The following is a 13,529-nucleotide window of genomic DNA, read 5'->3' on the forward strand; positions in this document are numbered from 1 at the left end:
AGGTCATAGAACATCAATTGATGGGCCAACGATTTGCTATGGATTTGGAAATAAGGAATCTTGCATCTCAAGGAAAGAAAATACAGACAGAGATCCAGAAGTTATTTATTTGTGCGTCTGCAATGGTGCCAGGCCCAGTTCTCACGTGGCTTCCCAAGTCTTTCATTTGAAATGAACTGCTGTCTAGTCACATAAATCCAATAAGTTTCACCTGGATAGCATGTACCAAGTGGTCAACAATTGTTGAATAGAATAAAAAATTTGATTTTATGGTTGTTGTTTCTAACATTGTGTAGAGTATTTACATTAAACCTTCATTATTCTGATAACCCAAAATAAGATTAAGGAATTCTAATTGTTCAGTCATCCTTTTAGAGTCTAATTTAATGTTAAAATAAATAGAGCAGTTCTTTGGTGGCCTTATTAGGGACTATTTGTCAACAAAAAGCATAACAAAGACGGAGGAGAAAAATAGGACGAGAAGAATGTGATTACAGTAAGTTACTTGAAAAACAAATCCCAAGGTTTGAACAGCTTTAAGGGTTCAAAGCATACCCTTAAAAAGGAAAGAGCGTATACAGATAAAGAATTTCAATTCACCTAAACTGACAGTCTAGGCAAATGGAACATTAATTAGAGAAGCAGTCAAGACATCCATGGAAACCCCTGTTCAAATCGGAGAATTCATCTATTGGACAACTAACAGAAGGTCTGACTGACTTTAATGCACGTTAGAAGAAGCAAGTTAAGCTGGAAAAATCCATAAGAAGTTTGAAGTTTACCTAAAAAAAAAAACAACATTCAAGAGCCCAAACTGAACCTATGAACCTGTGTGCATGGCAGAGATGCTGCACATGACCCCGATTGCACGGTTCCAATAGTAAAGCATGGTGGTGGTGACTAGAGACTGACACGGGAGTGGATTTTCACTCCTGTCCCGTCCCACTCACACAGAAAAAAATGGTGTCCCGTCCCGATCCCGGGCCACAGTAGAAATCTAAATCTTGTCCCGTCCCACTCCTGGTGAAATTACTCCCACTCCCATCCCGCTCCCATTCAGAATGACTCCTGCTCCTGCACCACTCCCATTCTTGTTGTTTTTGAGCGTGGGTGAAAAACTCAGAGCGGAAGTTACTATTGGTTTGCTCCCGCTCCCGTCTGCTCCCGTTAATGTTTAATCCTGTACCGTCCCAATCCCGTGATCGTTACTAATACTGACTCCCATCCCACGGGAATCCCACGGGAATCCCGTGACCCATGGGATTCCCGAAAAAATGTCAGTCTCTAGTGGTGACATTATGGTGGGAGGTTGCTTTCCTTCAGCAGAGACAAAAATGCTGTCAAGTATTCATGCAAAGATGGATGGAGCCAAATAGAAAAAGAAAAACTTAAGGGCAGAATATGAACGCTGAACGCATAGCTAAAGCTAAGATGAAATAGTTTGGGTTAAAGCACATTTATGAGTCATAACGACCAAACCAAAGTCCAAACTCAATCAGGAATCTATGGAAACAATTAATGAGGTCTATTCAATCTGACTTATCCTGAAATATTTTGGTAAGAAAGTTAGAAAAAAGATAGATGTTCACAGATAGACAACCTAAAAGACTTGTGTCTGTAAAGGCAACAAACGGAAGTTCTAAACCCCACAACTAAAAGGATAAAGACTGAGACCGCTCTTAGAATATGTTAGCATTTTTAAAATGGTCTTGCACTTCCCAATTATACACTCCTTAGTGTTGGTCTATCCAATAGCATCCAAAGAAAATGAATTAAAGCTTGCAGTTATAAGATGACAAAACGTGAAAATGTTTAGGAGGTATGAATATCTTCACAAGGCAACACAGGTTTGGTTATTTTCAGTGCATTTGCTGCTATTTTTTCCCCATCTATAATTCTCCAAATATTGTTAGATTCATGCCCTGCATGTTCATATTGAAAGAGGCAGCCTCTCTTTAAAAGCTCCAAACCTTCAGTTACAGACTTGATTGTGAATACAGGTTACTATCGGACAGCATCACACCTATTAGTGCTAAAAGCAAAGAGCTTCCACTTCATAGCCACAAGTAAACAAGAATGAAATCTTTATCTGTCACTAAAATATCTCTGCTCCCCAAAGGTTTGAGCAGCTGAGGTTATAAGCAAATAAAGTCATGCCATGCAAATAAATTTTTCATGCCAGTCCCTGGATGAAAGTGATCAAGAACCCCTTAGATGTGTTGAATATCATGTCTGCAGCTCTCCTCTGCTCTTTGCATTTTCAGCAGGCACTGCAGAGGATTAACTGCAAGATGCTGCCTAAATTTGAAAGCAGCAAATCAGCCTAACTCTTATTGTCATTCTCCATTTGAAATCCTAAAAAGCCAGCCCTTCTTGTTAAGTGTACAGAAGGCTGACAGAATTGCTCTTCTAACACTGATTCTTGTCAAGAGAGAAAATTAAAGTGTGCGGGCTTCTACACCTGTGCTCTTCTCCTCTGTCCTTTATTTGCTTTCTGTTCCTCCATCTCTCCACTACACCAGCTGTCTCCTCAATGCATGCCGTCTGTACTAAATCCATTTTACCCGTCATCACTCCAATATACATTTGTACGTCTGTTTAATGATACTTTTTTTGTACCCTTTTTCTCCATCGTAACCCTTAGGAAAGAATTTACAATGATAGATATACACCTCTCCTGCTTTTGTATGCTTTCCCTAAAAGCATGCCAAATCTCTTTCCTTACATGCTGTGCTAAACACTCCTATTCACACACAACAGAGGCCAAGGCAGATCTCTGTCCACTTGTAACAGGAACACAAGAAGTGCATTATCACCCCCCAGCCCAGAGGAGCTCCATCACATGCAGGAGAACTTTGCGCCAGATGCTGCGACACACTTCCATCACATCAAAGGAAATTACACTTAAATTCAAATGCAAATTCTCCCCAAGCACTACTCATCCAATTATTTTTAATGCATCGCTCAAGTCATTTATTTTTTTTTCTTCCATCCTGTACAGATAAATCCTTTTGTAGTGGATAATTCATGTTTTATTCTGCCGTTCTGAAGATAACCCCTTAAAAGATTCACAAATTGAGACGTAGAAAGAGCTACCCCAGGCTGTCGGTGCAGGCCCAGACATCCAACAAGGAGGCTCTGAAGTTTGTTTAAGTGCGTAAAGAAGGGGACGTCTTAGAAACAAGCTGCTAGATGAGCCAGCAGAAAGCTTGCAATATGCAAGCTGTGTGGATAAGGGGAGGGGAAAAAAGTCAAACTAAAGTACTGGTAGTATTATGAGGATATTAAGTTGTGACGGATCAGTGCATGTTGGCAATCTGCTAAAGCAAAGAGATTATGATATTCTCTATAAGTAGAGCCCTCTGGTTCTGGCTTTAGAGGAAATGTTGACAGAGCTGTGGAATCTAACAAATAAAACTTGGTATTGTAGAAATAATTAAACAGATCTGGATTTTTTTGCAATCAAAGTGCTTTCCACTCTTTAGTTTTTACACTAGAGTCAAAGTAGAATCTAGACCTATTTGACCAATTCTTTTCCGGGTTAGTGTGATGTGAGCCTTCCAGTCATTTGTGGACTTTTTAGCTGTTTTATGCAAGTTGAGCCCTTTCTGGTTGCAAGTTGTAAAGCAGGGAGATTTGCTGTTATTGTGCCAAGTGTAAGGACCATGGCTTTACTGAAAATGCTTCAATGGGCTACAGATGCTTGGTTATCATTAAAGCCACTCCAACATTCAGCCACATTGAGCAGCTCAATTTTAGAATAATTATTGTTCCTTGGCGACCATCCCCCAAAAAATCCCTACAAAGGTTTATTTATCCATTTATTATTTTTTTTTAAACAAAGCAGTAGTAAATCTAACCACCTAAATCCATGTTACTTCTACCATTTAATATAGTGCTATAGAATACTATGTGACTGATGGTAAATATAGACTACATCTTGTAGCCGTTGTGATAATTCTTCAATACAAAGCAAAAACATTTGTTTTTATCTACACAGACTCTGAAGGGAGGTGTTCAGAGATCTATGTAGCACAGTACTACATAGAATCTAGTTTCCAACTACAACTTTTACATTATTTCATATGCACGGCTGGTATATGTTTGAGTTCAGCATACTCTGTTCCTCTTTTTTGACCAGAAAAAAATAGAAAATCCTAATTAAAAGAAAACCAAAATCTCCTTTAGCTTGGCATCTAAAGAGACTATGTCTGGAGGATAGGCCTCCATGCTGCTTAAAAAAAAAAAATACATTGCTCTGGTGTGAGCTGACAGAACTGACAAAGGCTCCTGCATAGGTGTTGAAATGTCTTCAGAAAAACCTGGGTGAAAGTCAGGTTGCTTCCAGCTTCAGGTTATTTTGTGGTTGCCATGACCCAGATGACTGAGAATTTACACAGACATTCTTATTTCTATTGCAATAGAGTTTAGCTGTTATTTGGGCTTTTCTTCGCTTCAGACACCAAAATAACGCCAGCAAAAATGTGAATGTTGAAATGTGAGTTATTTTCTCATAAGTTAAAATTATGTACATTTTCCATATTCAACGCAGCGATAAAGTTGATTCCTTCCCGCTATCATCTCATTGTATTGCATCACTTTGCATGTTTTCTAAGCCAAAACAAGTTTTTGGGCTACTATATAAAGCTTCAAACTCAATGCCAATTCTGACATTTTGAATAGAAAAAGCTTCCTGGAAGGGAAACTTGGAAACAAAGTCCTGTGGATTGTTTTTTTTTTTTTTTTGGGTGGGGAATTTTCCATATAATTTGATGGATTGATATAAAAAGGACTAAAAACAAAACTGTAGAATTTGAACTAAGATAAATTGATTTAGTTGCAACCTCAGACAGAATAAAGAGAGACAAGGCTTTAAAGGATTATACATACAAATCTGAAATAAAGAAATAAAAAATATCAACAAGTTGTTCCATTTTAAACTGCCTTATAGATTCTACCAGCCGTTCACGCGGAAAAATCTATTTCTATAGCTATGTGCCGTTTCCTTCAGCTTTGTTCAAGGCTGTGCCATGAGGCAGGTGAAGGAGCAAAATGGCAGAGAAGGAAATTGAGTTGAAAAATGACTATACAAAGGCAAAGAAACTACAGTAGCACACAGATAAAAAAAGGCAATTTACCTCAATTGCTATACCATGCACGATTTATTTATCTCCGTCTTAGTGTGATAACATAACCAATGTGGCAAAGGTTCTCTGTACCTTTATTTTGACGTTTATCCTTTTAATGAAAAAAAAATGTTTGTGAATCTGGCTAAACAGGCTGAACATAATTCAATACTTATTAGCACATTTTTTTTGCTTCTGATACAAGATGGGGAGAATTTTACAAACTGATCAAAATCTGTTTTGACATTTATTTGTTTGGATAATTCTCCGTTTGGACACTAGAAAATAGTGATAAGATGTTGTTTGGCATTTGACAGATTGTAAAATGATGATACTTTTGACATCCATACACAGGGTAAACCCCACCACAAACCTCATGCCGAACTGAGAAAGCATATTGTGGATGCCAAAACACAGACTGCTTCTTGTGAAATCTCGTCCAAGAGGACTGTACGCTTCAAATGAGCGAGAGTAATGAGGGAGATGGAGCAGAAGTAAAAATTTGCTGCAGCCTCCCAAATACAGGCATGCAGCCTCGTACGTCCTCCCACACCATTACGGTCTGCGGTTATCTGATGTTGGGCTGGACTTCACGTGATGTTGAGATTGAAGTTACTGAAGAGAGCCATGTGTGGGTTTGTAGCACAACCGTTTGTGCATGTGTGCTAATGAGTGTCGGGAAGAAGGCCAGTCCCAGACGGCAGGGGGAGACTTGGCTCCTGCAGACCTGAGCGCTGGCCGTTTCTCGCATGGTTTGAGAGGCATACTGAAAAACCCCTCACCCAGCAGAAGAAAACAGCCAGGCCCCCATTGCCCTTGAACTGTCTCCTCGGATGAGTCAGAAAATGAGAGAGATTGCACAGAATTGAAATGAAATCTCTTTTCTGCTGAACTGAGGAGATGCTCTGAGCTCTGACCACATAGGCGATTCAATCCAGAGCATTTAACTTTTTTGGAGGTGGGGGGGTCAGCTAAGTGCCCCCCCCACACACACACACCCATCCCTCTTTTTCCTTTCCCCCCCCAAATAGACGAAAGAGGATGGAGGGAATCTAGGTTATAGCCACACAAGAGCCCCCCCGAGAGGAACCAAGAATGGAGGGATGGTTAGAGAGATGGAGAATACTAAGCTGTGATTAAGGAAGAGCTGCTGCTATTTAAGAGTTAAGCTGAAGAGGAGAAGGAGATTGCATGGGCAGTGGAGGAGGAGGAGAGGAACGCTGGAGGGGGAAAAGAGCATCTTCTCCGAGCAGGGAGATCAGCAACCATGCAGGCGGAGGCTGAAAGACAACCTGAGAATAAGATAAGTGGGATGAGGAGAGAGCAAATTCCAAGTGAGAGGATGAAAGATGCAACAAAAAAGTGGATCCAAGGAGATGACGAGAGAGAGATAAAAGGGAAAGAAAGGGGAGAAGAGGGTATGTTTGTGTATGACTAAACAACAGGATCAGAAATAAGAGGAGGAAAGGCAAGGAGAAGAGAGGACATCCATCCCTCTCTTTGCCTCATGTGCACAGGGCACGGCTGGGGGCAGATGAACGAGTAAAGCGTTCATGTATGTGTGTCATACAGCTGTACGTTTAAAAAAAAACTTGAAAACAGAAGGAGCGGAGGACCTGCCATGTAGCAGGTGCTGACCATTTCACGCCTGTCCGCCCCTCTTAGCCCCGTTTGTCTACACAGATCCACGTTAGTCTCTGCAGGTCTGAATCACACCCCCATCTGAAGTCATCTCTATCTACCATAGGTTCTTTTTTTCCCCCCATACTCGTCTCAGTTGCCGCTTTCCACAATCATACTTGGCTCTGACATTTTCTGCTTGCCTTAGTCACCTCTTAACTGCCTGCAGATTTAGCTCACATCTTCTCCTCCTCCTCCTCTGGAAATGAGTAACACTGGTATAGGATGGAGGAAAGGGGACTGGGTGGACGAGGAGTTGAGCAAAGTTCATACAAGGTAGGGAAACTGGAGAGTGAACGTGACAATGTAGAGACTAAGAGGTCAAGAAAAATGGAAACAAAACTTTAAAAAAAAGAAGAAATTGAAAGAAAGAGCAGAAGAGGAACAAAGCGAAGAAAAGCAGTGAAGAGCTGAAGCAGCAAAGGGTGACTGATCCGCTCTGAGAGGCTTGAAGAGTGACAGAAACACACGCTACGCTGAGCGATAGTGGAGGCCAATGGCTGTGCAGATAGGATGCAGTGGCACAAGATTCCCACAGGAGTTTTAAATGCTGTCAGCATCGCTCTCTCTCCCTCCGTCCCTCATGTCTTTACCCTCTCAGACTAAGGAGTGCATGCTGGCACCGATTTATCTCGGTGCACACTCCCTGGCTTTGTAGTCTGAAAGCCAGTATACTCCATCTTCCTCCACCTGCTTCTGGGATTTTTGCATCTTTCTTGTAAAACTCAGCAGGAGATGGCAAAATCCTTTGTGCAAAGAAGGCCAGTTACACTACTACTGCATGTAGTAGTTCACAGTGGCCCCAAGGGGTTCGATGACGCATGCCGTGGCACCATAAAAAGCAAAGGGGCTTGAAGATGATGAAGTTGAGAGAGATATTCAGAATGAGCAAGCAAAATAAGAAGAGTGAGAAAAAAGCTAAAAATTAGAGCATGAAGAGACTGGTTGGCTTTTAAGAAGTAGCCAGCGGAAATTATATACTTTCTCCCCCATTATGGACAGAGCTTACTCCCATGTCAGCAGAAAATAACTTCATATTAAGTGCAATCATGCCACAGAAAAGTGGAAGTAGATGCATATTGTATGAGGTAAAATGTAGTGGTGAACCCTGCTGAAAGGTTCTGCTGAACTCTTGCAGAACAGAGGGGGGTTGGGACCATGTGGCCTCTTTCAGGCTTATGGACACTTTTTTAGATGGTTTTTTTCTTCAAAGCACAGAGAACCATCAGAGGTCTTGTCCCAAAAAGGATGCATGTTTTTATAGGTAGATGCTTTTCACAAATAACATACAGAAACATGCAGGCCAACAGGGAACAACCAGACCTCACAATATTAAATGGACTGATAGGTCTTCCCAAACTGAAGGCTGTTTGGTGGAACAATTTTCAGCAGCTGCTTTTATTCTTTAGTTCTGGATAACATTTGCTTGGTTTATAAAAAGACAAAACAAAAAACAGGAACTGTGAAACTAACTGGGATCCAATCAGACATGCTGTAATATGTATAAAATAAGATTATATGAAATATTCATGACAAAGGTTAGGCTTAGTTTAGACAAAGTATACATGTCCGTCTAAAGATAACTTCTTGAGCTAATATTTGGTTATGAAAGTATAATGAGATGAGATATAATGTAAAAATGCTTAGGAAAGGAGATGGATGAGGAAAAACCCAGAAGAAAAACGCCACTGTTTTTATCCTTAGCACAGAAAGCAGAATGAACATATAAAACATGGACTTCTAATCACATTTTCCATTCTTCAACTCAAACAAAATACTTAACCTTATTTTTTTCTTGATATAAGTTTTTATCAGCCATCATAACTTCTGAAAACGGAGCAAATTACTTTTTTTTTTGCAAAACAACAAAGACCCTTTATCTGGTGAATTCATATCAGACTTGAGTTGCTTAATATGTCTGACTAATGTATTATATCTATATCAGTCTTTCATATCACTCAATATCCAGAATTACCCATTTGTTTTTAATTTATCTAAATAGGTTTTAGGGGGAAAAATTATGAATTTAAATATAAATTTTTTTTGAAAATCTAACCTTTAAAAAAATGGTCCATCAGCACCATCACCCTCAATGCTTCACGTTGCAATGAAAGACCGAGAAGCTAAATCATTTCCTTAGCCAACCTTCCCCTGAGTGTCACCCTGTTCTGGTGAAATTATAAAACTTTTCAACAGGCATGTTTTCATTGTAATACATATTTTCCTCATTTGCCAATAGAACCACCTTGGCATAACACAAGCATAAGAATTGGAATATTTAGACAAATCAAACTGAACCCAAATATTTTATGTTTATTAGATAAAAGAGTTATGCAGATTTTTCAACTATTATTGTGAAAATATTATTTTTTGTTTCTCTCAAAAACACTGCTAAACACCATGTTCTTCACCTGCATCAGCCTGTGAGCGGAATGCATAATCAAAACTAGAATTTGTTTCAGCTTTACATAAAAACTACTGAATTTCAATTCTGTCTGAACAAAATACACAAAAAATACTTTTGAGGTCAACATTGTGATGTTTTTTTTAATATTCTGTCATAGTCCACACCTAATTGTTGTCAAAAAGCTTTAGAAGTTTTAAATGCAGATCTTCAGAGTGTAGAGTGGTCTCGTTTAAAGAATAATAATAAAAAAAACAAGTCGAATATCACTGAAGGCAAATGTAGAAACCTTGTAAAGAACACTTGAAGAGATTGGCTTTAGATGTACAAACAAACCAGAAAACCTTGGACAACATCGAGGCACAGAAACCTGGAATAAAATGTATTGACAGCATGCAATGAGATGTGAAAAAAGGCATGCACTCTTGACAAAAAAGAAAAAAAGAAAGAAAAAGAGGTATAAGGTTGAGGAGAGGTAAATGACTCAGTCATTTACCTCTCCTCAGACACCCCCCACCCCCCACCCCCACATGCATGCGCACACACCCACACACACACACACACACACACACACACACACACACACACACACACACACACACACACACACACACACACACACACACACACCAAGGACAGAGCAGCTGGACGCACTAACCTAAACACCATAGATTGTCCCCAGAACAGAGAAACTGTTTGTGTTTACGTGGCATGTGATGTAAAACAAGGCGTATCCCTTGGGAAGCACTAAGGGTATTAAACAGCATAAAATACGAGGAAAATGTGGCTTGTGTGATGAAAGAGCAGTTGCTTCCAGCTCATAGGTTTCAGAATATAAATATTTTCATATACAAGCCTGAGGTAAGTTTAGCTGATGGATGAACAGCAAGCAGTGCTTTTTGCTTTCTCAAACTGATGGATTTAGCATGTGAAATTCATCATTATGTATGGACATTTGCAATTGCAACTTCTGAAAATTAGACTAAGCACTGCTTTTTATCTATTTAGGACCAGTAGATGAGTGGATTTGGGATGCCAATTCATTATGTGGCAGGGAAGTGCATGAAAAGGACACTTCAATTAATTATTTCCAGTGACGAATACCCCCACGTGTGAGCATTTCCAATCTCATTAAAAGATTTATGTTCTTATAGGGAAGTTTAAAATACTAAAAATGCACAGCTTAATTGGATCAGGAATGCACTCACCTCTGACGAAGATGGTAACCTGATCCCTGGTAGTCCCGATGCGGTTCTTGACCTCGCAAACAAAAGTGGTGTTGACTGTATCGTCCACTTTCAGCACCTTTAGCTCGTTGGATTTGACCAACACAGTTTCTGGCATCTCTCCCGACATTCTGAGGTGAAATGAGCATAAAAATCAGCATTGAAAAAAACCCAAAAACTTAGTGAAGAGAGAATAAATTAAAGATAATAGATGAGCAGTTCTAGAAATATGCTGCATTGTCCACTCCAGATAAATTCTACTAATCTTTATTGGCAGAATAAAAACAGTCAGTGTCAAATTGCCTAAAAATTCACTCCATTGCTTAATGTGGGAAAAAGTCTAATTCAGCCTTATAATGTCCAGTTTTCCTAATTATCGCAGCTTCATTAATGAATCATAACTAGAAATGCACTAATATGAATGTTGTAGTAGATTCCATGTGTAAAATGTTCACTGAATGATTCCAACTTTGTCCAATTAAAATGTCCTTTTTCAGAACTCATAGAAAGATTGAAGGACTAAAACAATTATTTATAATTGCTGTTCTATGACAGAGGTTGAAAGCACATGAGGATTATGGACTGCATTGTGCAGTAGAAAATTTAGCCTTCTTCTCATCTATTTTAGGGTTTCTCTTTCTCACTCTTTTGCAATATGAATGTACCATCATTCTGGTGATATGTTTATGTGCTTGTCTCGTTAGCCATCTTTTTCTGCGCATGCACACTTTCAGGCGTATTTGTGGTGAGCTACGGTTTCCGACAGACAGTCATTGAACCTCCCTTTCTCACTGTGGTTCTGAAAGTGGTAGAGGGTCGTAAGAGAAAAAGTATCTACGAAGTGTATTAGAAGAAAAAAAAAGACCTCAGAAGAGGCAGGTACATCCCAGAATGCTTTGCGTGGAGAGCTCTCATCGCAAAGTATTATGAGATTTGCTATCACAGCATTGTCGCCACCTGACAGCGGCGACTAATAACAAAAATGGCCCAGGCAGAGGAATTATGTGACCAACGGAGCAAAAAGCAGTGATCATCTGCCCGAACGGTCAGTTAACCGAGTTTGGTGTTAAGTCTACTATATAGTCCCCACTCTATATAGCGATTGAGAGGTGTATGGGTTAGGGTGGACGTTCGAAAAAATTGAGCTTATATGAACTATGAGAACAGCAACTTTTAAACAGAGTGTGCACGAGAAGAAATTGGCTCTTTCACACATTTAATAGGTGTTCCCTTTCGGGTACAGGGTTGTGCATGTGCAATTGTTTTTTTTTTAAGTGGAGGGGGCAGGTCATTTAAAAACATTCACGAAAAATCCTCCACAATACCTTTAAAATTATTAGTTAAATTGTTTATTAATCTCTGTGCAGATTCATTTGGGGACTAAATATAAGACAGTCATTACAAACAGGATGACAAGTATAAACAGATCCAGACTTTTAAACCAAAACATTTTCCCCCTTCTAATTATTTCAGCATTCATTACAGCTGTACTAATGGCTGTCAAAACAGGACAATAGGAGGAGTCCTGCTCTGTTTCTCATTATTGAAAGGCTGGCTACAAAATCCATTATGAAAAAACATCTTAATCAATGCAGTTTATCAGTGTCAATAATAAAGGGTTCTGGAACACCTGAAGAGCTGGGAGTGAAGGGTGAGAGCAAGAAAAGAAGCCCTCCAACAGCAAAAAGATTGTACTTTAACAAGATACTTACGATTTCCAGATCACAGAAGTGGGAACCGGGTTTGCGTTCGCATTGCAGGTGAGCGCCACGTTTGAACGGCCCACGTACCAATTATTGTCATATCCCTCAATTGTCACCTCAGGGGCAACTGGGGGTGGACGGGTGAATGACAGGAGGGAAATTGGGGGAGGAAGAGAAATAAGTTTAATTATTCACTGTGAGGTTTGAAATTTTCAAAGCTTATCACAGTGTGTGAAGGCCAGGGGAAATCATGAGAGCAGGGTCTGTATGTGTGTGTGTGGAGGGGGTGGTGGTCTTACACTGAATGACTAGTTTCCGAGAGATGCTCTCCACTTTGACCTGGGTTCTGTGTTCCACCAAGCATGCGATCTCCTTCCCATTGTCCCTTGATTTGGGCACAAGGCGGTATTCACTCGTCACTGTCACAGTGTTGTCGGCACTTGTCTGAGACTTCTCTGTCCAGTTCCCGTTGGCCGTGGTCACCCATTTGATCTGGGCTGGTGGGCGGCCATTTTTGGACACGCAGCGGGCCACAACGACTGCCTGAGTCCCGGCGATCACAGGTAAGACCTCGGCAGAGTTATCTGGCTTAGCTGGTGGACGATGGAGGAGAAGATGCACAGGTGGAGGATGGAAGAAAGCAGGAGAGACAGAGGATTAATAGATGTACAGAGAGATAAAAAGAAAATAAGATAGCGAGGAAGAAGATAATGTGAGCAATTATCTTTCACAGAAAAACAATTTAAGTCAGGCTGCCTGACAAAAGCAAACATCCCCTGTCCTCCCAACCCCAATCAAACACACATAGATTCTCCGTTCAGTAGTTCTTTTTTTTTCTCTCCAGAGATTTCTTTGACAAACAATTACAGGCGAGTGCTAAACTCTCAGACACTCCTTCAGTTCTCTATCTACTCTTCCTCCATCACAATCACTGCTGAACCAGCTCTCCCAATGCATTTCCATACAGTTTCTAAATGACGACATGATGTCAGTTATTTCTCCCTCTGCTCCTCCTCCCTTCTCATTTGCCCTCTCTCATAGCTTTGTGGGATCAGAGGAAAGTAGGAAGACAAGAACTGACAGCAGGCATGACAAGCAGACCAATCAATACGCCGCCTGAGGGAGAGCGGAGTTACGGCGAGTTGGAGAGGTGAGGGGCAGCTGATCCGCTGGGTGCTGAGCCTCGGCTGTCTTACAATAAAGAAGAATAAAACAGGTCTTCTGTGGTCTCTTATTACAGCAATAAGATCCAGATTTTAGATGCCTTTAAAATCTGCATTTGAATTAAAGAGCAGGCTGGAAAAAATAAAAATCAGACAGGACAAGACGTCTGGCATTTATCCCCCTAGGTAAGTACTTTCTAACTATAACCAGATGGGTGACAGCGTCG

General features: G+C 40.3%; 1 protein-coding gene across 2 annotated transcripts in view; it reads right to left on the reverse strand.

Moving 5' to 3' along the window:
* Positions 1–13,529, reverse strand: part of si:ch73-22o12.1 (nectin-2) — a 121,222-nt gene that overhangs the window by 56,061 nt on the left and 51,632 nt on the right. For both annotated transcript variants that reach the window (XM_038284182.1, XM_038284181.1), the window contains exons 4-6: positions 12,439–12,732; positions 12,149–12,266; positions 10,419–10,567 (exon numbers count right to left, since the gene is read on the reverse strand). In XM_038284182.1, coding sequence (XP_038140110.1) covers positions 10,419–10,567; positions 12,149–12,266; positions 12,439–12,732 — 561 coding nt within the window. The remainder of the gene's footprint in view (positions 1–10,418; positions 10,568–12,148; positions 12,267–12,438; positions 12,733–13,529) is intronic.

The sequence above is a fragment of the Cyprinodon tularosa genome, unplaced genomic scaffold (assembly GCF_016077235.1).
Source record: "Cyprinodon tularosa strain WSP-4 unplaced genomic scaffold, ASM1607723v1 ctg2, whole genome shotgun sequence".
NCBI lineage: Eukaryota > Metazoa > Chordata > Actinopteri > Cyprinodontiformes > Cyprinodontidae > Cyprinodon > Cyprinodon tularosa.